This window comes from Temnothorax nylanderi, unplaced genomic scaffold (assembly GCF_030848795.1).
Source record: "Temnothorax nylanderi isolate EJ_2023f unplaced genomic scaffold, tnyl_v1.0 TNYL_tig1136_pilon, whole genome shotgun sequence".
Lineage (NCBI taxonomy): Eukaryota > Metazoa > Arthropoda > Insecta > Hymenoptera > Formicidae > Temnothorax > Temnothorax nylanderi.
Genome location: NW_027250198.1, coordinates 7,294 through 32,270, shown reverse-complemented (window position 1 = coordinate 32,270; position 24,977 = coordinate 7,294). Strand labels below are relative to the sequence as shown.

The 24,977-nt window shown below is 37.7% G+C and overlaps 3 protein-coding genes and 2 long non-coding RNA genes across 5 annotated transcripts; 2 read left to right on the top strand and 3 right to left on the bottom strand.

Annotated features, from left to right (window-relative positions):
* Positions 1-1,668: 1,668 nt before the first annotated feature.
* LOC139786752 (uncharacterized) lies at positions 1,669-3,325 on the bottom strand. The gene is made up of 2 exons (XR_011722395.1): positions 3,013-3,325; positions 1,669-2,370 (listed from the first exon to the last, which is right to left on the bottom strand). It is a non-coding gene; the product is annotated as an uncharacterized lncRNA (long non-coding RNA).
* A 4,511-nt stretch (positions 3,326-7,836) lies between these two features.
* On the bottom strand, positions 7,837-9,150 carry LOC139786749 (uncharacterized). Its single transcript, XM_071725871.1, has 4 exons — positions 9,024-9,150; positions 8,741-8,861; positions 8,527-8,665; positions 7,837-8,298 (listed from the first exon to the last, which is right to left on the bottom strand). The coding sequence occupies exons 2-4, from the start codon at positions 8,779-8,781 to the stop codon at positions 7,918-7,920; spliced, it is 561 nt and encodes a 186-aa protein (XP_071581972.1). The 5' UTR covers positions 8,782-8,861; positions 9,024-9,150; the 3' UTR covers positions 7,837-7,917.
* A 1,189-nt stretch (positions 9,151-10,339) lies between these two features.
* Positions 10,340-14,865, top strand: LOC139786748 (uncharacterized). The gene is made up of 11 exons (XM_071725870.1): positions 10,340-11,327; positions 11,414-11,621; positions 11,784-11,908; positions 11,984-12,190; positions 12,277-12,481; positions 12,552-12,680; positions 12,751-12,879; positions 12,950-13,033; positions 13,335-13,455; positions 13,697-13,910; positions 14,216-14,865. The coding sequence occupies exons 2-9, from the start codon at positions 11,417-11,419 to the stop codon at positions 13,412-13,414; spliced, it is 1,164 nt and encodes a 387-aa protein (XP_071581971.1). The 5' UTR covers positions 10,340-11,327; positions 11,414-11,416; the 3' UTR covers positions 13,415-13,455; positions 13,697-13,910; positions 14,216-14,865.
* A 1,600-nt stretch (positions 14,866-16,465) lies between these two features.
* On the bottom strand, positions 16,466-17,943 carry LOC139786751 (uncharacterized). Its single transcript, XR_011722394.1, has 3 exons — positions 17,789-17,943; positions 17,316-17,402; positions 16,466-17,098 (listed from the first exon to the last, which is right to left on the bottom strand). It is a non-coding gene; the product is annotated as an uncharacterized lncRNA (long non-coding RNA).
* Positions 17,944-19,693: 1,750 nt separating this feature from the next.
* LOC139786747 (tubulin beta-1 chain-like) lies at positions 19,694-23,670 on the top strand. The gene is made up of 4 exons (XM_071725869.1): positions 19,694-20,320; positions 21,196-21,569; positions 21,662-21,777; positions 22,796-23,670. The coding sequence occupies exons 3-4, from the start codon at positions 21,680-21,682 to the stop codon at positions 22,968-22,970; spliced, it is 273 nt and encodes a 90-aa protein (XP_071581970.1). The 5' UTR covers positions 19,694-20,320; positions 21,196-21,569; positions 21,662-21,679; the 3' UTR covers positions 22,971-23,670.
* Positions 23,671-24,977: the final 1,307 nt, after the last annotated feature.

Here is a 24,977-nt window from a genome sequence, read left to right as displayed (position 1 = left end):
CTGTAAGTAGGTCGGTAACCGACCTAGAGGTAGCGCGCTCATCTGCACCGCTCTGCACCGTAGCTCACCGGGTAACGGAACTCATTTATGCTCCTCACTGTACATGGCGCACAAGTAATCCAGGCGATACTGGTTCCTATTGGAACACTCAGTGAGGAAGCACAAGAAGCAGTGAACAAATTGTATCGTGCCTATCGAAGTTCTCATACTCGGAAGTCGTCACTGATCAATACTACTACCGATTTGATGAACATAATGCTTGTCAATTCTGACCCACTCATCACATCTTTACGCGTACTGCCACAAGAAAAGAAGAAAGAAATACCGATAGAAGCACAACAGCTTTTAACTTTTGAAGAAAGTTCATGTAGATATAAGAGCCCTACTAAAAATTATCGCGGGAGAATACGTATGACAACATATATGTGATCCTGCATGTAATCTCATATGAATGCTCTGATGAATTCGCGCACAGTTTCATGTATGCGATCTCACATGACATTTCGTACCAAAATCTCATTTCAACTTCACATGATATCTTTTATGAGACCTCATATATATATGACCCTCATATGAGATCTCTTATGTGATCTCATTAATCATTTTATATAAAAAAAATTTTATTTTATTCAATTAATGAAAACATTGCCAAGTGTAATTATATTAAATTAGAGAATACTTAAATTTGTTTAAAAAGTTAATTTTTTATTAAAGGAAAAACATAAAAATTACAATTTATATTTAAATCATAATATATAATACAATTCTTATAATATAATACAATATAATACCTAATGGGAAACAAAACCATTTTTAAAGTAGAAACTAGCCAGTGTAGTATAAATAGGTAGATAATTGCTAGTTTCCAGCGATAAAATGGCTATATTTGACCTCAAACTATTAAAATGGTTTAATTTTTACAGAAAAAGAAAATATAAAAAGAACTTAATAATGATAAATATTAGGCAGCGTTGCTATATAACATTCTTCAAGTATTTCAATAAAAACACAAACTTGTACAATTTGTTTAGTTGTATAGCTATGGTTTCATTTCCAATATTACGTACCATACTTAGAAAGTTACAGATTCTATTTGAAGTATTAACAATATTACAGAGTGTGATTTCTTTATTATTTTCATTGTCAACTAAAAAATCAAGTATGCGAATAAAGGTATTATCAGTTAATATTGCAAAGCTGTTGTCAGAGCGCTTATTGTTTGTTTCGATGACACAAGACAACCATCTATAATAGCTCTCTGATAAGCTAATGTACATTTTGCAGACATTCCAAAATTTTGTGCAATATTTTCATCTATAAATTTTCCACCTCCCAGGTAAGTTATGGATGATACTTTACAACTTTTCTTAATTCTTTTCACTGTTAGCTGTTCACAATAATTTAATCACTAACGGAGATGCATGTGGATATATGCGATGACGCAAAGTGTGTAAAGTTTGTTGCATATGGACATAGCGAACAATCTGTAGATTTACACCTTTTGCACAATGGATAGCTTGTAGTATATCCTTATTCGCGGATTCGAATGGAAAAGTTGAATGAGACCAAAGTGGCCCCCAATTTAATACGCTTTCAGAAATGTGAATAAGCTGATGTATATTGAACGTCATAGCTTTCTTTGAAAATAATTCTTGTGTTAAAAATACGAACTTGTGTAAGTCTTCATCTGCTTTATTAAGTTCATCAAGACTTATGTCACATTTCAAAAGCGTGTACAAGCTTTCAACAAATAAACTCCAGTACTTCACAAAGCGTTGCGGTAAAGCGTATCGGAATAAAGGCAAACTGTAATATAAAATAAGTTCTCCCACTCTTTAGCTTTCCAGTCACTGATATCGGCAAAGGATCTACTTAATCGGCCTAGTTGGTGAGGAACCTTTACATTTAGTAAAATTTTATTTAGTTCTTCTATTTTTGATGTTGGCAACAATTCTAAAAATTTATTTGTTATCTGCTTTCCAACACCAGCAAGACAGCAGTGCATATAATCTGGCACGAATCCTTTACAAACATCAAAATAAGGTAAGTTTATGAGAGGAGAAATAGACTTTAATCCATATACATCGGCACATTCTTTATCAGCAATTTCCATCATAAATTTTATCATATTCTTCATATTTCTCTCTTCTACAGTATGTTCAAGAATAGGATACCTATTACTTCCTTCGTACCACTCGCCTGGGTGTAAGCACCAGTTGCAACCGTACTTCCCATTGAATAATGTAACTCCTTGCATGGGAGCCCTTGCAACTGAATCCACACAACAAATTAGAGAGTATACTTTAATCAAACGTTCTTCATTGTTTATTCTACATGTTATGCCTTGATTTGCTAATTTAGTCATCATTTCTGTAAATGGATGTAAAAAAGCGGTCATTTCGGGTTTATTTCGTCCGAACCATATACCACAGGTGATTATCCTATTCAATTTTGTTTGAATAGGTATTTCATTTAGCTGTAAATATATGGGCCAAATCGAGTAATTCGAACTCTCAAATCTCGGTGCCCCGTCGGTATTAAATATGGTTGTGACGTAATTATGTTTATCACTTTCAGGTAATTTTTTATAAATGACTTGTACATATTTCCATCAAAAATGTTTCTTATTTTTCATTGAATGTCCTTAATTTAATAACGTTGTCATAATATTCAGCGTTTCTTCCAATAGAATTTTAATATTTTCCGTAGGATCAATCATTACAAAAATATTTGATGACGATGGATTTTCTAAATTAATGGTTTCGGAACATACATCACAAATTACGCAAGAATCTACATCATTTATTTTGCCAATATATTTACAGCAGTTGGGACAAATTCCATGAAATTCTATTTTATCTTTCGGATTTAAAATATTATCGACTATCCATCGTGCATCGGGTAATATTAATCTTGAAAAGATAAGATTGATCTGTTGCAGCATACTTATAATTTCATTTAATGATAATTTATATTTTAAACTGTATTCGATAATCATTAAAAATATTTCACCTCGTGATTTGTTTACAGGTATTTCAATATCACTCAGAAATTCTTCATGTGACATAAACTCTTGTAAAGTGCGTGTTCGACATATATCATGTTGATGGTCATTTTTGTCGTCTGTTAAATCATTAAATATAACCAATAAATCCGAATCCCATTCTGAAACTTGATCTCCTGTATAAATCATCTGCAATATTTAATGGAAAAGTTAATAAATTATTTCACAAATTATAATGTAAAATAACATGCACAAATGAATGTAATATATATTAAATTAAGTACCATCGGTACTTAATCCTTATATAAATATTTTAAAACATTATTATCTTGGTAAATAAATTGTTATGTATCAATTAAAAGTCTTTATTGTAAGCTTATTACACGAGGCGTCTTTACATGTCGACCATCTTGGCTACTCTCCCTCTCCTACCTCACGCATCTCTACGCGCCCCCTATTCCCTAGCTCGCACGACAGTACACCTGGAAATCCCCAACTAAACTATTATTACTATTATTACACAACATCCCCCTTTCTTTAAATAGAATAGTTTATTTAGTCGTGCTTCTCTCTTTATGACTACTAAATCTGGGGTCAGAGTGGAAGAATTCGGGAGGCTTCCGGTTACGAGTTCCGCGACGCGGTGTTGCTTCCTGGTGAAGGTCGGCATCTGATGTTGTCTTCGTTGACTCTGGAATTGCTTCCGCTGCTTCCTCTGGATCTTCCTTGTTGACTAGAGGCCTTTCCTCTTTATCTCTTTCAACCTCGCTGTCGTCGTTTTGTTCCTTACTCTCGCAGGGTGACAGTTTAATCAAATGCGAGCGAGTACGACGGAAATCACCCTTGGCACAGTTCACTATAAACGAACGCGGCTCGGGGCATACTTCTTTTATGACTCCCCACATTCTAATGTCTTTAATCCACACTTCATCCCCCACTCTGAGATGAACTGACTCTGTTGCGTAGTGTTTTCCATCATGGTTGACTTTCTGCCGCTTGATTCGGGCACCTTCCCGTTGTAGCAGCAACTCGCGGTCGATCAAAGTAGGTTTTAAGTTGTCCGGATGAATTGGCAATAGTGAACGAATCTTCCGTCCCATCAACAGTTCACTAGGGGTAAATCCGCATTCCAAAGGTGTCGACCGATACTCCATCAAAAATAACCACATGTCTCCTGTTTTTGCAAGACCAAGTTTTACTGTCTTTACCATAATCTCTATAAAGCCGTTGCTTTTTGGATAATGAGGAGACGAGGTGACATGATTGAAACCAAATTTGTTTTTGAATTCAATAAATTCTCGAGTCTTCAAAGGGTCAAACTGCGGTCCATTATCGCTGCGAAGCACCGATGGAATTCCATGCCTGGCAAAACAATCAGTCAAACATTGCACCACAGTTCTGGCAGTCATCGTTCGCACCTTATAAAGTTCCGGGTACCGAGAATAATAATCAGCTATTAAGAGGTACCAACAATCTTTAAACTTAAAAAAATCCATGGCTACAACTTCCCACGGTCGGTCAGGAAACTTTGAAGACAACAACGGTTCAGGACGATTCTGTCTATGCTCGGCGCAAATACGGCACTGTTCGATTTTTTGCTTAATGTCACTTGAAATGCCTGGCCACCACAAGCTAGATTTCGCACGTTCGCGGCACTTGACAATACCTTGGTGGCCCAAATGAAGCGCTTCCAAAGCCTCCTTTCTTAGATTAACCGGCACTAGCACTCGAGGTCCGAACATAATTAATCCTTCATTCATGGATAGATTATCTTGATACTGGAAATACGGTTTGAGATTCGTCTCCAATTTCTCCTTATTACTCCATCCCGAGACAATAAGAGATTTCAGTTTCTGACATACCGTGTCGTTCTGTTGACCTTGTAGTAATTTAGTCACAATCAGATCCGATAAGCCGCAGTGTTGTACAGCCATACTCACATGAGCTTCAACTTCTTCTTCTAAGTCCGAAGCTTGAACGAGGTTGATCTTCACTGGCGCGCGACTCAAATAATCAGCCGCTACTATTTCCTTTCCTGGAGAGTGGAACACCTCAAAATCATAATGCATCAGTCTCATTCTTAAGCGTTGCAGACGAGGACTTAATTCATCGAGGTTTTTCTCCTGGAGCAAAGGAATTAAAGGTTTATGATCAGTTTCTAGATTAAAATGTACGCCGTAAATAAATTCATGAAATCTTTCGCAAGCCCATGTTAACGCCAGGGCCTCCTTCTCAATTTGCGCGTAACGTTTTTCTGAATCACTCAGGGTTCTAGAAGCGAATGCCACTGGTCTCCAGGCTCCACTTGTTTCTTGAATACGTAGGACTGCGCCTAGCCCATAAGAAGATGAATCTGCTGTTAATACAATTGGGCGTGATGAGTCAAAAATAGCAAGGCAGGGTGCTGACGTTAACTTTCGGATAATCTCCGAAAATGCCTGCCTATGACGTCTTTGCCACTGGAACTCAGAGTCACTTTTAAGCAGTTCATACATAGGTGCGAGTAAGTCACAAAGTTTTGGCACGAATTTACCTAAATATTGTACCATTCCTATAAATGACCTTACCTCTGACACACACTTTGGAGGTTCTAGCTTTGTAATGGCATCGATTTTGCTTGGATCTATAGAAATACCGCTAGCACTAATTACGTGTCCCAAAAATTTAGTCTCTTGAACACCGAAAACACATTTTGCTTTGTTCAGGGTCACGTTATTTTCCTCAAGTCTTTTAAGCACTTGACGGAGACGAGCATCATGTTCGGCACGAGTTCTGCCCCAAACTATGACGTCATCGAGATGATTAGCCACTCCTTCCAGGCCCTCTAAGATTCTTGAAATTCTCTTCTGGTAATGTTCCGGCGCCGAAGAAATTCCAAACGGTACACGTAAGAAACAAAATCTTCCAAACGGAGTAATGAATGTTGTCAACAATTGAGACTCTTCTGATAACGGCACCTGCCAGAACCCGCTAACGCAATCGAGCTTCGAAAAATATTTAGCACCCGGCATCTGACCAAAGGTATGCTCTACGACCGGCATAGGATGATTCTCCCGAGCCACAGCGCGATTTAAGAAGGTTAGGTCTACGCACACACGAATATCGTCGGTATCGCGTTTCTTGACAATGACTATTCCGCTACACCATTCTGTCGGCACATCCACGGGCTTAATCACGCCTAACTTAAGCATTTCATCGAGTTTCTGCTTCAATTTAGACATCAAAGGTAATGGTACGCGACGAGGCTGATTCAAACAATAAGGCTTAGCGTCCTGCTTTAACTTAATATTATAAGGCGTAGCTAAAAGTCCTAGTCCGATAAACAATGATGGAAACTCTATGAAAGGGTCAATCGCGGCAGCAACTTGCCTGCATCGTGCAATTAACCTAAGAGACGCATTCCCTTCGGCCCAACAAGCACTGATCTATATCGCGAGCGACATATATGTGACAGCTGATCTCGGTTTGACGAAATTTTAACCGCACTTTAAACATTCCGTCCGTTTCCAAAAGTTTTCCTGACGGCCCAATTAACTTTTTGTCCGCTGGTACGAGTTCATAACCTTGCTGACGTAAATATTTATCCCAAACTGGCGATCTAATAACAGTCACGTCCGCGCCACTATCGAGTCTAAACTTTACCGGTAAATTACCGACGCGGATGATTTCTTCCCATTGCGTACTCTCGTCGTTTTCCTTCACCGTTCCGACGAAGTAATAGTCTGAGTCATCGGTTACTGCATTAACCTTAGCGTTTGGCAGAGAAGAACTTCCGGTCTTCGATCCTTTCTTGCAAACTTTAGACCAATGACCGATCTGACTGCACTTATTGCACTCTGACTCGCGCGCGGGACAGGAATCTCGCTTGTGCTGCTTGTTTCCGCCACAGAAGTAACATTTCCAAGATTTGCCGCCAGCCTTATTTTTCTCTGAGGATTGTTTCTTCCCTTTTGATTGTACACGGTTAACGGAGGTGGCGTTCGCAGTCGTTTCTTGATGTATTTCGCGGTTCTGCCGTAAGACCGTTTCGTAGCTCCTAGCTATTTCCAGGGCTTTCTTGTAGTTCAGGTTATCTTGTAACTGCATTTTTTCCGAGAGTCTCATATCGCGAACTCCAACCACAAGCCTATCACGTATCATTTCTTCACGCGTATCACCGTAATTACAGTATTTAGCCAGCTTATGTAAATCCGTTATAAAATCATCTATGGATTCACCTTCTTTTGCATACGGCGATTAAACAATGCACGCTGATAGATGGTATTCGTACGCCCGTTAAAGTAATCCGTAAACTTGCGAACCACCGAGGGATAAACGGTTTTATCGTCTTCCGAATCCCACGTGAATGAATTGTAGATTTCTTCCGCTCTTGGACCCATAGCGTATAGCAAACAGTCGACTTTGACTTTATCCGTTGTAACGTTAGCCACTGTGCAATATCTATCGAACATAGACTTGTATGTGTCCCAATAAGCAGAATTGTCGAACGGAAACCGTTCCGGCAAGGGAATATTTGTAGAGCTAGCCATTTTGATGCCCTTCACAGACTGGATCGACGTTTTCCTCTCACAGTTATTCGGTAGAGCTTCAGTTTACCGCTGCCACCATGTTATGTATCAATTAAAAGTCTTTATTGTAAGCTTATTACACGAGGCGTCTTTACATGTCGACCATCTTGGCTACTCTCCCTCTCCTACCTCACGCATCTCTACGCGCCCCCTATTCCCTAGCTCGCACGACAGTACACCTGGAAATCCCCAACTAAACTATTATTACTATTATTACACAACATATATTATCAAAAACGTATTAGTAGCATTAAGCAAAATTAATATGTCCAAAATGAACATAAAATAAATAAATCTAACAATTATCAGTTTAATAAAATACAAAACTGAAGGATAGTAAACACTTTATGAGTATTTATCGGCGACTATTTGGAACTGCAATATTACCTTGTTCTCAGGATCGCTGGCGACGTTTATATCATTCCCCTTTATATTTTCTACGTTTAACACGTCATCGAAATCAATTGCGTCCTGCTGTATATTATTTGTATCCTCTGTTATTAATTTTTCGCAAATTTTGAATGCTTCAGCTTCTATTGTTCCAGCACCTCTTTCCGTGCAAACATTTTGCGCTTCATTAACGTCGATTGAAGTATCCGCTATTTCATTCATGTTTTCCATAATAGCCTCTTGCATTGTAACAGTATCTTCATGTGATTTGTTAATGTTACCCATATCCATATTTTCAGCAACGTATTGAACGTCCTCGATACTATCTTTACAAGTCTAAAAAATATAAGAATAGTGTATACATAAACACACTTACAGATCCAATCACATTATTATTATTTATCTAATATATATTAATTTTCATTATCAAATATTTATTGTAAGTTTATATTAAAAAAAAAATGATTAAAAGTGACTTGTCTTACAATGTATAGTCCAAATATTGCATAAACTGCATGCATAAATTATTTGAAATAAAAATTCTTTAAAATATAAGATACTTACAAGTCTATTTGGCCGTACTTTAGGTTTAAAATTCAATCTTCTCATGATTCTGGGACTTACATCTTCAACTCTGCACGACCGCAAATAATATTTATAACTTCGTGGAAATCTTTTTGCCATTGTGCGATTTCTTTGTAATCTGTAAAATATTACGTGTGAGAATACAACATATGTAATATTTTTAATACATCCAATTTGCACTATACACTTTTACCTTGGTTTTTCGTTTTGGTGTTCCATTTCTATTTGCTTCATTTGCAACTGTTGCAATGCATCACTGCGACGAATTTTCAAAAATTTGTAGCGTCCTTCTTTATTTAATAAATCTTCTTTACCTTAAAAAAGTAAATGTTTACTACTAATTAATCAAAATACATTGTTAGTAATTTTTTTGCTTTGTTAAAGTATATCAAAAATATCTTTCTGAAATGTTCAAATTTTAAGTTGTATAATTACTTAACATATTTTATCAATAGTAAATAAATGCGAATACTTACTTCCAACACATAAGACTTCACCTGGTGATAAGGGGGAATTATGTTCATCGTCATTACTGTGTTTATGTATTATATGGTTGGTTGGTACAGTTTTCACAATCAAAATGTTCAATGTCACTAATAGGCACAATTAATACTTTTCTCCTTTCATCAGAATAGAAACGTACCGCAGCATGGAGCGTTTCAATTGTATTTGAAGACACAATCTGTTAATGAAAAATGTTAGCATTTTTTTTTAAATTTCTATAGCACACAATATGCAAAAACCCTATAGGTTAGGTTATATACTTACGGATTTAATGTATTTTCTGAATTTTCGTTCCGAACTATCGGCGCGCGATCGGCGCGAAGTTGTCGCCGCGGGCGGTGCACTCGCGCCAAAATTCGAGGTCGCCAGGTGTCCCGGGGAACTCGGGACACACACACGCACAGGAGGGGGCGGAGGGGACGCGCGAATCACGACGCGGCCTATCTCTTCGCCGGCTTCCCTCGCGAGGACGATTCTCCGCTCCTCGTGGAATATCTGTCGCGCCGCGAGCCCGCGGACCGTCGTTCGAAATTGAGGATCGCGGGGGGCAGCGGGCGGGCGTCGGCGACGACAACGACGACGACGTTGGTGCGCGCCAACGGCGTGACGGGCGGCCCCGGGTACACTCCCGACACGGCCGACGATGACCCAAATGAGACACTACACACTCGCGGAGACGACGGCGATGACCGTGGAGACGTCGCGCGTTGCGTGCGCCGCCGTTCACCACCGTTCGCTTACGCAATTAAGGCCAGAACACGCAAGAGTGTGAGGACAGATGCGCGTGACTGCGCGAGAATACGCCCGCACTGAGCAACCGGCACTGACCAGCACCAGCCGGGATGCGCCGCCGGCAAGGCTGCGCAGCCGCAAGGGCTTAAGCTGGCCACACACACTTTTTCGTAACAGTTAACAGTAGGATTTCGACCAATTGCGTTGCTCGATTTGGGAACGTACGGCCGTACGTGCCACGTGGCATTAGTGTGCGTGGCTATGGCCCCGGACACACACTTTTTCGTAACAGTAACAGTAGGATTTCGACCAATTGCGTTGCTTGATTCGGGAACGTACGGCCGTACGTTCCCAAATCGAGCGACGCAATTGGTCGAAATCCTACTGTTAACTGTTACGAAAAAGTGTGTGTGGCCAGCTTAAGCCCTTGCGGCTGCGCAGCCTTGCCGGCGGCGCATCCCGGCTGGTGCTGGTCAGTGCCGGTTGCTCAGTGCGGGCGTATTCTCGCGCAGTCACGCGCATCAGTTCTCACACTCTTGCGTGTTCTGGTCCTTAATTGCGTAAGCGAACGGTGGTGAACGGCGGCGCACGCAACGCGCGACGTCTCCACGGTCATCGCCGTCGTCTCCGCGAGTGTGTAGTGTCTCATTTGGGTCATCGTCGGCCGTGTCGGGAGTGTACCCGGGGCCGCCCGTCACGCCGTTGGCGCGCACCAACGTCGTCGTCGTTGTCGTCGCCGACGCCCGCCCGCTGCCCCCCGCGATCCTCAATTTCGAACGACGGTCCGCGGGCTCGCGGCGCGACAGATATTCCACAAGGAGCGGAGAATCGTCCTCGCGAGGGAAGCCGGCGAAGAGATAGGCCGCGTCGTGATTCGCGCGTCCCCTCCGTCCCCTCCTGTGCGTGTGCGTGGCTATGCCCTTGCGGCTGCCCAGCCTTGCCGGCGGCGCATCCCGGCTGGTGCTGGTCAGTGCCGGTTGCTCAGTGCCGGTTGCTCAGTGCGGGCGTACTCTCGCGCAGTCACGCGCATCAGTCTTCACACTCTTGCGTGTTCTGGCCTTAATTGCGTAAGTGAACGGTGGTGAACGGCGGCGCACGCAACGCGCGACGTCTCCACGGTCATCGCCGTCGTCTCCGCGAGTGTGTAGTGTCTCATTTGGGTCATCGTCGGCCGTGTCGGGAGTGTACCCGGGGCCGCCCGTCACGCCGTTGGCGCGCACCAACGTCGTCGTCGTTGTCGTCGCCGACGCCCGCCCGCTGCCCCCCGCGATCCTCAATTTCGAACGACGGTCCGCGGGCTCGCGGCGCGACAGATATTCCACGAGGAGCGGAGAATCGTCCTCGCGAGGGAAGCCGGCGAAGAGATAGGCCGCGTCGTGATTCGCGCGTCCCCTCCGCCCCCTCCTGTGCGTGTGTGTGTCCCGAGTTTCCCGGGACACCCGGCGACCTCGAATTTTGGCGCGAGTGCACCGCCCGTGGCGACAACTTCGCGCCGATCGCGCGCCGATAGTTCGGAACGAAAATTCAGAAAATACATTAAATCCGTAAGTATATAACCTAACCTATAGGGTTTTTGCATATTGTGTGCTATAGAAATTTTTTTAAAAAAGCTAACATTTTTCATTAACAGATTATGTCTTCAAATACAATGGAAACACTCCATGCTGCGGTACGTTTTTATTCCGATGAAAGGAGAAAGGTATTAATTGTGCCTATTAGTGACATTAAAGATTTTGATCATGAAAACTGTACCAACCAACCCTATTACATAAAGCGGCACAATAATGACGATGAACATAATTCCTTCTTGTCACCAGGTGAAGTCTTATGTGTTGGAAGTAAGTATTCGCATTTATTTATTATTAATAGAATATGTTAAGTAATTATACAACGTAAAATTTGAACATTTAAAAAAGATATTTTTGATATATTTTAACAAATTAAGGAAATTAATAACAATATATTTGGAATAATTAGTAGTAAACATAAACTTTTTCAAGGTAAAGAAGATTTATTAAATAAAGAAAGACGCTTCAAATTTTCAAAAAAGCGTCGCAGTGATGCATTGCAACAGTTGCAAATGAAGCAAATAGAAAGGGATGGAACACCAAAACGAAAAACCAAGGTAAAAGTTTATAGTACAAATTTGAGGTATTAAAAATATTACATATTTTGCATTCTCATACGTAATATATTACAGATCACGAAGAAAACTCTGCAAAAATTGGGAAAAATGAAAAATGGGCAAAATGAATTGAAGAAGTTTCTCAAAAACAGAAAATACTTATGTACAAAAAATAACAATAACAAAGATACGGATCTCTCCAATCTATCCTCATCCGAGCCCAATACATCGTACAGTACGCATAGTACGTCGGACACCGATTCAGAAGTAGACATGTCACCAGTAATTTGATCAAGCTTCATTACCATCATTATTATACTTTGTATTTTGTATAATAATTATACATATTTTGTAAAAAATTTTTACAGATTACAAAAGAAAAGTTGCGGCAATCGAGAAAAATATATTCATCTCCTGGCAGCAAACAGGAAGATCCTGACAAAAATGAGGTAGCTTGCACTCGGCAATCATCTCAATTAACAGGCACACCAGAAGAACTTCAACCGCCTGAAGACAGAAATGAAACTCGCGGCAACCAAAATCGGTCATTAAGAGCATCACCAAATAGACCAAGTAATTATGTCAATAGCAAATATATTGATTCGTAATTGTAATAAAAAACTAAAATAATATTTTTGTACAGAGAGTGGTTGCACTCGGCAGTCATCTCAATTAGCAGGCACACCAGAAGATCTTCAACCGCCTGAAGACAGAAATGAAACTCGCGGCAACCAAAATCAGTCATCATTAAGAGCATCACCAAATAGACCAAGTAATTATGTCAATAGCAAATATATTGATTCGTAATTGTAATAAAAAACTAAAATAATATTTTTGTACAGAGAGTGGTTGCACTCGGCAGTCATCTCAATTAGCAGGCACACCAGAAGATCTTCAACCGCCTGAAGACAGAAATGAAACTCGCGGCAACCAAAATCAGTCATCATTAAGAGCATCACCAAATAGACCAAGTAATTATGTCAATAGCAAATATATTGATTCGTAATTGTAATAAAAAACTAAAATAATATTTCTGTACAGAGAGGACAGAGAATGTTAATGGTAACACTCCAAAGCGCACAACCAGCATAAGAAGAAAAACACTGTATCGCCTAAAAAATAGAGGTATAATTTATATTCTAAAATTAATTTTTAATTTTAAATACTAATTTATATGTTTTTATTAGTATTAAATGCGCGCTTTAATAACACGTAAATTTAAAATGATATAACAAAATATAAGTAAATGTAAGTAGTGTTTGTTGGTTTTAAAGTATAATTGTTGCAAAACATTTTTCTCATATTTTCTCATTATTATTATTTAACGTTGAATTTTTTTTCATTCTTGACAATTTACAACACTTAGTTCATTTTCATTTTATTGCTTTATCTGAAAACTATCTATTTAGTAATATTATTTCTTTAGATGAACCAAGTGACTCTGATGAAGAATATATGCGGATGTGTATAACAATAGACTTCAACCCGAAACAAGAGAATCAGTAGATAATGAGGGAAGAGAATTATATGACATCGAAGGCGATGAGGTATAGTTATTTCAACTTTTTTCATATAAGTATTAACGTCAATAAGTAGTATATATTTTACAGTATTGTACATTGAGTAATTATCCTTAAAGTATTAAAAGAAAAAAATAAATTAATTTAAAAATAAATAATATAGAAAATATTTTTTGATATTTACTTGACTAGAAATATGTATTTAATCTGGTCTTTAAAAACTCAGTACAAAAAATTTTTTTTATGAATTATTGTATTAAATTTTCAGATATATATCGGCTATGGACGAACAATTCAATTAGCATTCTGGGAATACATGAGGCATCGTGGTCATTGGAAATTCCTGAGAGAATTATTGGAAATTTTCTGGACGAAAGAAAATTTAGTAAATCGGTGCTTCAAAAAATCAAGGATAACTACTGCGATAGAAAATAGATCTCCTAGAAAACGTTTCACGCCGACGAAATATAAACTTTTACGTCGTACGTATGCTATAATTGTTTATAATTGAAACAAGAAACTAATTATTGACCATTTAAAGACCAGATTAAATACATATTTCTAGTCAAATAAATATTAAAAAATATTTTTTATATTATTTATTTTTAATTTATTTTAAATAATTCATTTTTTAATATTAAATCATATTAAAAAAAAGATAAATTAATTTATTTTAAATTAATTTATTTTTTTCTTTTAATAGTTTTTAGAGTAATTACTGGATGTATCATGTTGTAAAATATATACTACTTATTGACGTTATTAACACTGTTTTTCTTTTATATAGGAATATTCAAAGACTATCTCAATGAGATGTATGGAAATGCTTCCAAAAAGAAGAAAATTCTACAAAATATGAACAAGCACATCGGTTACAAAATTCGAGATCTACGCAAACTGAACTATGAAAAAGTTAAAAATATTTAATATTATGTATTCATTCCAACTTATTAATATATTTAAATGCGCGTCAGTAGTACAATTCATCACCAAAGATATATAATTATTCATATCCAAATATATTCTAGTATTAAAAGTTAATAATTGAGTAGGCGATATTTCAAGTAGAGTGTTTTGTAAGATTTACATTTTTTTATTTTTTATTGGAATCTGGACATGACCATGACTATTTTTTTTATATTAAACATCAGGGTACTCCGATGATTTGAATTCTATTGTAAAGTTAATAATTTAGAGATTTATTAGGATTAAGAAATTAACTAGAATTAAGAAAAAAATATAGGCGCGTCACTATCGTTTTGTGACGAAAACACTGTGATGAACTTGTAGATTGTAATTGTATACGGGAATATACAGAGAGAGATATACATATATACATACGCGCGCAAATATGTAAAATGTATTACATAAGAATTTAAATATAAATTGTAATTTCTGTTTTACCTTGAATAAAATATTAACTTTTTTAAAATTTAAGTATTCTCTAATTTAATATAATTACACTTGGCAATGTTTTTATTAATTGTAATTAAAATAAATTTTTTTTAATATAAAATAGTTAATGAGATCACATATGAGATCTCATATGAGGGTCATATATATATGAGGTCTCGTAAAAGATATCATGTGGAGTTAAAATGAGATTTTGGTACGAAATGTCATGTGAGATCGCATACACGAAACTGTGCACGAATTCATCAGAGCATTCATATGAGATTACATGCAGGATCACATATATGTTGTCATACGTATTCTCCCGCGATATTTTTTAGCAGGGAGAGCCTTCTTTTTCTGGCCGTCTGTATGAAGTAATGCAAAATTTGTGATTTTCGAGATCGATTTTCTAGAGTAAATAGTCGGTAAGGAGCCACAGAAAAAATCGACTGCAAAGCTGATCATATAATTTGATATAAAATCCAAAATCGAAAACTTTATCTAATACATGCCCTGACGAGGCGACTACCTTAATATAAATTTCTTGGACGTGTCAAAACAATTGGCAACTGAAAAATGCCAAGAAAAGGAGGTTCAAACATTCATGGAAGCTTCAGCTATTCATGTACCAGAACTGACAGATGTTTATTTAAACTTGATAGATAAGTGGGAATGGCCAATCATATATGATATTGCTGGAGCTGTGATACATAGCATTAAGAAAGTGTGCAATACTTGTGATGTATGTTTTAATGCTGTATTATGGCAAGGTCCTAATAATCATCCATACGGATTTGTTATCGATTTACATGATTATAAGGATGGTAAATTATATAAAGTGTCAGACGATTGTTTCAAAGCTATTATGAAAGCAGAAATAACGTTTCGACAACTTAGAGACACTCTAAAAACAGTAACTTATATAAACATCATAAACTTTATGGTTGAGAAACTGCAATACGTGTGGGATGGAACATATATTCCATCTTGCCATAACATCGGTCACAAAATCCTGACTAGATTTTTTACAATGAGATTAAGAATGTATTGTTTGAAACAAAAGGAGCAGTATTCCCAAGAAAAAAAAAGCATATACAATAGCAAGACTATGGCTATGCATGCTATAGTTTAATGAAAGCCCCTGACACAATAGTACGATTTACAAGAACATAGTCGATCTCCAATCAACATAGTTTAAGTTGAGAAAGTAATTTTTTTTTGCACCATTAAAGAAATTTTTTTTATTGAACAGTAACAGCATTGATTTCTAAAGAATGTTTTATGTTGCAAATATGTTAATATGTGCAATTGTTTTGTATAAGATCTTTAGATTTAGGTATTAACATTTTTTGTTAATTTCACTTTATAGTTTTCATAAAATTTATTTAAATGTTGAAGATATTCAATGCAATATGCTCATAAGGCGCTTGACTGATATAATTATAAGTTAGTTTAGGCTCTCTACTTCTCATGATGAGAAAAATACTTTTTTTTTTTACATTTACTGGTCATATGTAACTGTATTTATATCGTACAATTTTTTTTTTTTATGAGTTCAAAGTTCAGTATTACTATAATTTTGTACGAATATATATGTTATGTATTTATGTTATGACAAGGCTCGAATAAAAAAGTAAACACATTATGTATGATTGCCATTTATTTTAAAGACAGTATGAGGTATAACAAATATAACAGTTTTTTGTCAAAAAGAACTCTGTTGCTTTAGTCGTGCAAAATATGAATTTATCCCAATAAAGGATCTTACAAAATGCTTAACTGAGTTATTCATTCGCACAATGCCTGTTTTTGCATATGTGTGGCATAACATTCACATGATATATAACAAAGATACTGGCATTTTTTTGCAAAATGTGGACGTCGTCGAATTTTTTGATTTTTGTCTTATTCGCATGATTTGTATGTAATTATTATTGCTTATTTTGTAAACATAATTATAAAACTCGTAATCAGAAAAATATTACAAATAATGTGACACAATGAACACAAGTGTTTAGGTCTATTTCCTTGTTTTACACTTCTTGGAACTACATTTAGTAGCAGTAGACTGTAACTTTCGCAATGCCTTCTCCATTTTGGCAATCTCACTGAACATCTTACATAACTGCTGCAGGCCTAAGTCACGTTCAACTCTCAAGTCTTAAATAACTTGTGATGCTTTGCTACACTGCAATTTCAGTTCCTCAATTGTATAACATTCTGTTTTGGAAACCAGTAGAAAAGGGATTGAATGTCTCTCTTCAATAGCACGAATCTATAACATACGTTATAACACAAATGAAAATTTTGATTGACATTTTATACAATTGTAAGCACATGACATTGGGTACGTTCAGGAAACAACGGTTGCACAACAGCTGAGTAAATGGTCAATGTAATTGGTCTAAATTTAAAGATTTAATAGTACAGGCCAATAATCACTGACCGCTCACTGATCGCTTTGTTTTCCAAAAGCGGCTATTAATACTGACCTTTGCAGAATATTCATTTGATACTTGAACAGAAGTAGTATCAGTCTCGTTACATTGTTTTTCCATTTTTATTTAATGAACTGGTTCCTAGACAATGAACAAAACAAATATCACATTATGATAATAACATTACTTACTTTATCATTTCAATAAGATATAAGTAAAAGTACTAGAGTAGGCGTCAGTGAAATAAATCATTTTTATTTCTTACTCTTACCGCTTGTAAGCGTAAGAGCTGAAGTTGGATTAAGAAATAAAAATAATTTATTTTGCTTACGCCTTTATTTTAGCTTTATTAAGGTTATTCTACATAGAAGTCGTAGTCGTGAGTTGTAAGAAATTGACCAATCACATTCCTAGTTGAGGAGAATATTCAATCTGTGATTGGTCAATTTCTTACAACTCACGACTACGACTTCTATGTAGAATAACCTTTACACTTTTTACTTCTCACTTCTTACGCCTACTCTTACTTCTTACTCCGCGTATTGTAGACGACGCTTCATCAGAGGTTAGTTTCTTCACAAGCGATCAGCTGCGGGCCCGATGGGAACCATGGTGGGGGTATAGGACTCTAGGTGGGGGTAGAGCTGTCGCTTCTCTGATTATCTAGGCCTCTAGGGGAGACATCGAACGCGATTGGCTCGCGAGTCGAGCCCCCGAATCCGGCCAATCACGTTCGGCCGCTCCGAGCCGCCGCCGGCGCGACGCCGCGCCGCGGCATACCAGGCACTGTAACTAGGCGCGACAGTTAAAAGCGTACGATCAAAGTCGCTGCGCACGACGCGGCCGATTATGTTTGCCGGTGAGCGGCCTTGCTACTCGTTTCCGTCAACGCTCGGAGTACCTTTGCCTGCGGAAGTCACTCAGTTATCGTTCTCCCTTTGAATTTCGCACAGGGGAGGAAGTGTTTGTGCTTGTGCTCCGTGCGCCCGTGCTGTGTGTTATTCGGAACGCGCTTTGTTTCCGCGATTGGCATTTCTAAATTTCCTGCTCCTCGTTCCGCGGGCCGCGGGAATAATCGCCAAAGCGAGTACGTGCCGTACGCGTTGAATAATTTGCGAGTGTATTAAGTGTTTGTGTCGGAATGAATCGCTCGCTCGAGACGGAGACGTCGCCGTCGAGGTGGAGACGTCGAGGCGAAGTCGGCGAAGGTATGTACGGCAATTGTGAACGATTTGCTTTCGTCGTGATATTCGCGGGCGATAATCGTGGCGCTCGTCTCGCCACATATTTCTGGAACGCGAATTGTGTAGCATTCATTTATCTCGTGTGTCGTGCTTTGAACGCTGTGCCGGAATTGTCGTGTGAGTTTATCTCTGATCTCCGATTCTCTCCGTAGGGAAAAAGAGGGCTGAGTTATATTGTCGTATATCGAGTGATTACTTTCGCGTACGGAGTTCGATACCGTACGTACTGCGCGTGCTATATTTCATTTTAATAGCGTATCTTTGATTAATTAATTGCGTCTGCGTGTCTTTATCAATCGTCCGCTCGACTCGTGTAGTATCGCGGCAAGTTCTCGACATCTTGAAATATTTCGTCGCGGTGATGAACGCAGAATGAATTGGGGCAATTATTATTATTATTTTAATTATTGTTTTATTAACTTATTTAATGAAAAAGAAGACAATTATTAATTATGTTGCAATTTTATTCTAATTCTTTGTAGCCTATCTATCCATATATTTACCCAGTAAACACAAACTATAACCATTATATAACACAGAAGTAACATGTAATGTAACTATAGTAATGTAATATACATATAGCAGCTATGTAATTTTTTTTGTAGCAGTAATATAACTGTGTTTTGTAATAATTATATCGCTCTGTTATTTATTGGTTACACTACAATAACAACAATATAACGTCAACATAACACATTCAAAAATATATACTGACAAAGCGTGTAATATATTGATATTTATAGAATTTATTACTTTTATAAATATAAGTTATATAAACAAGACCGCGGCGTCTTAAAATAATATATTGTACGTACAATTATAAAATAAGCCGAAATATGTATATTAACAATAACATAAAACATACTTAAGACAGTCTTAAAATAATAGAATTCGGACTATGACCGTCATTGACTCGCTTTTATTAATTCATCTTAAGTATGTTTTAAGTTATTAATATACATATATTTTGGTTTATTTTATAATTGTATACACAATTATTCTAAGACGCCACGGTTTTATTTATATATTTTATATCTATATAAATAATAATAAATAAATATCTATTATTATTTTATTTGTGAGAACGTGATTGGCTCTTACTTTTAGAATCAACCAATCAACGCAAAGTGTTAACAACACGAACTCAACAGTTGGTATCTGTTGAACGCGCCCATTGCCATGCATGGTGACAGAGGTTAGGTTAGGAAATATTATTCCATCACATTTCGGCCGGGACGGTCGCGCGCTCGCGGATCCGCGGATCAAATTAATACGCCGACGCCGAGTTCTCCAGTGATCGATACCTGGCCGGATCGTCACCCGGCCGAGACGGTCGCGCGCTCGCGGATCTGCGGATCAATTTAATACGCCGACGCCGAGTTCTCCAGTGATCGATACCTGGTCGGATCGTCACCCGGCCGAGACGGTCGCGCGCTCGCGGATCTGCGGATTAAATTAATTAATACGCCGAGTTCTCCAGTGATCGATACCTGGCCGGATCGTCACCCGGCCGAGACGGTCGCGCGCTCGCGGATCTGCGGATCAAATTAATACGCCGACGCCGAGTTCTCCAGTGATCGATACCTGGCCGGATCGTCACCCGGCTGGGACGGTCGTGCGCTCGCGGATCCGCGGATCAAATATTTAATACGAGTTCTCCAGTGATCGATACTTGGCCGGATCGTCACCCGGCCGGATCGTCACCCGTGCACGACGGCAGGCTATCCAGTACCGAGACGCCGCGCTATATCGTCTCTTCCACAGAACGTCTCCTGGCGTCGACGTCCTCTTCGTCGTCCTTTTCGTCAGAGACTGGTAAGTGTGCGTCTTGCTTTTCTCGAGCAAATTATAAGGACTGAGATATTTCGATATCGATTTTTTTCTCCCACTAACATTTTTATGTATTCTTGGTTTCGTGGATATTTGATCGCCTAAATATTGTAAGATTTTTGAAAAGATATAAGTAAATAATTTTCAAATAGAGATAGGCATGAGTCGGTTGGATAGCGTTAGCACGAAAATAAATAAACAGGACGTCCGGAAGGTTAAATGGAGAAGGGCAAGCTTTTGCGCAGGAAGGCATGGACAAACGGCAGAGAGATTTGAATCGCTGAGCGAGAAGTACATAACGTAATTTGGAGAGAGAGAGAGAGGAGAGGAGAGAGAGAGGAGAGAGAAGAGAGAGAGAGAGAGAGAGAGAATCATAGGTGCGTGCGAGATATATGAATATAGAGAGATAGATCGGTCGAAAGCCTTGCGGTAAAGTAACGAGGGAATGTTTCTGGACTATATGTATATTTATAAAATAAAGAACTGTCGTTATATTGAATCACAAGATCTTACAATATTTAAATGCTTTAAAATATCCATGAATTTAAATGTTTTTTTTACCCCGCAAATCTTTGACACTACAGATATAGAATATTAAAATTTTTTGATAGATATTAGGATTTCTTTAGCTATAACGGAATTTTTGACCTAAATCCTTGCTGGACAATTTATTAAAAGTGTATCTTCAGAAATAATAAATAGATAGATTGAAGGAATTAAAAATCGAATATATATTATATCTATACAATTTCCACGCTTTGTTTGAAATTCTGCGAAATTGCGATAGCTCGATGATTTCTCATGTTTCGACAAATCTTTATTTAATCGCTATCAGTACTAATTCTTCTTTCGAAATTCAGGTATCACTCGCCGTCCACAACAACCAGTACCCAATCATCGGCCTCCAACGAGCGCTTCACGTCAATCTCGCCAACGTCCGAGGCGTCGACGAATGTCCACCGCGGCGGCGGCTATCAGAACACAAAGAGTACCGTTGAGAAATATCTGATCTCGAAGTCGGTTCAGAGCTACGGTCGCTACTCGGTCAACAGTCAGACCGATCATCAGTTTGGGCAAAACTGATACTTTACCGCTACGAGTACCGCAACTCGCCCCAAGCAACTGGACGGATCAACCAAAGCGGCGATCTCGAGCATCAGCGGTGAAACCACTGTCACAAAGACAACAATAACTACCAAGGCCGCGACGACAACAGCAGTGACGCGAAAATTTGGTAAGATTAAGATTTTTGCCAATGCGCGAACTCAGTGATTTTTATACGTTTTCGACTAATTGCTTATTTAACGATGATCACTATTTTTACAGGTATTAAAAAAGTGCATCATGCCTAAGGATATTCAACATTTAACAAAAAGACGAAGAAATCAATTAATAAATATAGAAATAAATAGAGATAATAGTAATGGACAACTAGCAGAAAGGTATGTATCGAATGTAGCGCCTAATAATGATCGAGTGCAAGAAGCGGAACGTAATATTGTTCAGTATAATAATACTGAACAATATTGCGTTATAAGTAACAATGAAATTCATGTAGTACAGTCGGAGCCACCCAGTTTATTACTTTCTGATACAGAAAGTAGTTTATTACTTTCTGATACAGAAAGCAATAAACAATTTAACGATGAAATTGATGAACAAGATCATATAAATGAGAAGTTTGAAAATAATGAAACGAGTTTGCGAGTAGATTTACAAACTTTAATAATTCAAAATAACGTTCCACATACTACTGCTAACAAACTGCTACAAGTTCTCAGAAAACATGGTCACGTAAATTTGCCTAAAGATGTTAGGGTTTTACTTGCAACTCCACGAAACGCATATGCAACTATTACATCTTTAAACACTAATGGGTGCTATAAGCACTTTGGTCTTTTTTGTAGTCTCGAACGATCTATACGTATATATTCTAATTTCATAAAGGAAATGAAATTAAAATAAACATAAATATAGATGGTTTACCCATGTCTAAGAGTTCTGGTAGCCAGTTTTGGCCCATAATGGCAGCCATTGAAGGAATTGACGTTTATACGTTGCCTTTTGTAATTGGTGTGTATCACGGCACGCGTAAACCTCAAGACGCAAACGAATTTCTAACTGACTTTGTCAATGAATTCATTCTCTTTTCTCAAAATGGAATTACTGTTTCAAATAAAAAATACATTGTTGCAATTAATGCTATACTATGTGATGCTCCGGCTAGAGCATTTGTTACATTTACAAAAGGTCATGCAGGATACTTTTCGTGTTCCAAATGTATACAAGAGGGTGATTTTGTAAAAAATAAAGTAACTTTTCCTGAAACTAATAATACATTACGTACAGATTACTCATTCAAGAATCGAATTCATCCTGAACATCATACAGGTTATTCTATACTAGAAATGCTTCTCATTGGAATATTATAGGTATTACTATTTATACTGTCATGTTCAGGAGAAAAGCTTTCCTTCACTGGTACACCGGCGAGGACATGGACGAGATGGAATTCAGTGAGGCCGAATCGAACATAAATGACTTGGTGTCCGAGTACCAGCAGTACCAGGAGGCTACCGCGGACGAGGACGCAGAATTCGACGAGGAGCAGGAAGCTGAGGTCGACGAGAACTAAGAAAAAAAAATATATATATCCCGCGACGGAAGCGACACTCTCCTTATTATCTCTCTCTTTCTTTCGACCGAGCGATAACGCAACACACCCTTCACCCATGCTTCTTAACTCGTTATCTCTCTTTTTTGTATTTTTTTTTAACGGACTTCTGTTTCGAACTTTTGCGGAGCGCGCGCGCGTTTTTCATTGCTGCTCGTCAATATTGCACCTAGTGCGATAATTCGAAAATTGATTTCTTATTTTGAATGTGTCTTTCTACAAGATTACTTTGGATTATTGATTCTCGCGCGCCTCTATCATCATCCACTGTACAACCGCCGAGAGCGGCCGCTACGTACAAATAGGTGAAAATTTCTACAGAATAAGTTTGAAATGTTTCCAAGAACTTTTTTCTAATCGCATTTGTAAAATTGTATTTTTATTTTATATCTCCATAGAGTTATTATACTGATTTGCTTATTTTAATTTTTCACCGATAAAATTTGATTTTTTGAAATATGATTTTGATGATTATAAATATGATATTTTTTACTTGATTTTATGTTCGATTAAGTATACTAATCTGTTATACAAAGGATAAAACAAATTCTTAAATTGATATAAACGATATCTACAGTTTAAACCTGTAAAAAAAGCTTCAAGAAAAAAGAAAAGCTTAAAGAATGTGTGCATCAATAAAACATTTATGCAATAAAAAATATATCTTTTCATATTTATTTTTCTTTAGAACATTAAAAATTCGTTATTTGTATCTTAACTGTAGAGTTATAATTTATATCTATTGTATAGATGCATCTCTCTCATTGCCAATACATTTATATAGATCTACATGTAATTATTTCAGAGATGTATCTGCATTAAAGATATAAATTTTAACTTTACAGTTATAGATACAAATAACTTCGACCATTATGGCTATTTCAATACTAGATATATAGATAATACTAGATAACAGTATTTCGGTTGTATATATATTGCAGTTATATACATTTATATAATTTCAATATAATGCGTTATATTGCTGTTATGTCCACACAATGTCACGTGAGTGGGAAATTACAATTAACATATATATAACTAAAACCTCCAGGTTACATTACACGTTACATTTCGTTTTATTGCGGCAATATAATGGTTACATAACTGTGTTTGCTGGGTATACATCGATAACTTGATTTTATAATATCTGCTTTTATATGTTACACAGTAAAGTACTTCCTTCCTGGGTACGACCTTGGCGAGGTGGGAAGGCCCAGTACCCCGAGGATGTTACCCAAGCAAAACCTTTGTTCTGCCTGCATAAAAATCCAAATACGGGGAAGCTAACGTACCCTCGTCCGCCGATTTAATTGAATAAACGAACCGCAGCCGGTTCGTCGCGTTTGCTTTCGGGAGTGCCGTTCAAGTAATCGGACTAAAGAACTTTTTCAAAGTCCATTGAAGAATATTACGACATACTTGATGGAATATTCTTCTCATGGGCTTTTTAAAACGGGAGTGCCGTACAGTATCGCGCGAAAGACATTTACTGATAATTATAATTAGTCCGCGCGCGATATTGTAGTTTATTATCCGCGAGTGTTTCTCGCGAGTGTCCTGTGCGGTGAGAGGAGAAGGCCTGACGTCCTGAGAGGAGGAGGAGGAGGTCTGAGAGAGACATCGGGCACCGGCGGAGCAACCTTGGGGTAAGTATCATCTCTTATCTGCTAAAATTAATAGTTTTTCCCACTTATTCGGACTGTTTTATTTCGATAAGCTAAAATAATTAGAAAAAAAGAAATCATTTAAAATTTTATAAAAATTTATTTTTGTAAATATTTTTTCCGGAAAATATATAATTATATCAGTGAAAATCTAATTGAAAGACGAATTAAATGCGCGTAAAATAATGTGTATTTTTTGAAACATTAATTATTTTCAACGCCTCTTTAATTTATATCTTTCGTTTTTGTTACAGTATCATCGTAGCTATGTGGCCAAATTACCCGTTGCGCATCAGATCGGTGA

Coding starts and splice junctions, on each gene's coding strand:
- LOC139786749 (XM_071725871.1), bottom strand. CDS start 8,781: ATGAAGCAAATAGAAATGGAACACCAAAACGAAAAACCAAG. Junction 8,666..8,740: donor CACCAAAACGAAAAACCAAG/GTAAAAGTGTAT, acceptor AATATTTTACAG/ATTACAAAGAAATCGCACAA. Junction 8,299..8,526: donor AAGTACGGCCAAATAGACTT/GTAAGTATCTTA, acceptor TATATTTTTTAG/ACTTGTAAAGATAGTATCGA.
- LOC139786748 (XM_071725870.1), top strand. CDS start 11,417: ATGTCTTCAAATACAATGGAAACACTCCATGCTGCGGTACGTTTTTAT. Junction 12,880..12,949: donor AGCATCACCAAATAGACCAA/GTAATTATGTCA, acceptor ATTTCTGTACAG/AGAGGACAGAGAATGTTAAT. Junction 13,034..13,334: donor GTATCGCCTAAAAAATAGAG/GTATAATTTATA, acceptor TTATTTCTTTAG/ATGAACCAAGTGACTCTGAT.
- LOC139786747 (XM_071725869.1), top strand. CDS start 21,680: ATGCCTAAGGATATTCAACATTTAACAAAAAGACGAAGAAATCAATTA. Junction 21,778..22,795: donor AATGGACAACTAGCAGAAAG/GTATGTATCGAA, acceptor TGTCATGTTCAG/GAGAAAAGCTTTCCTTCACT.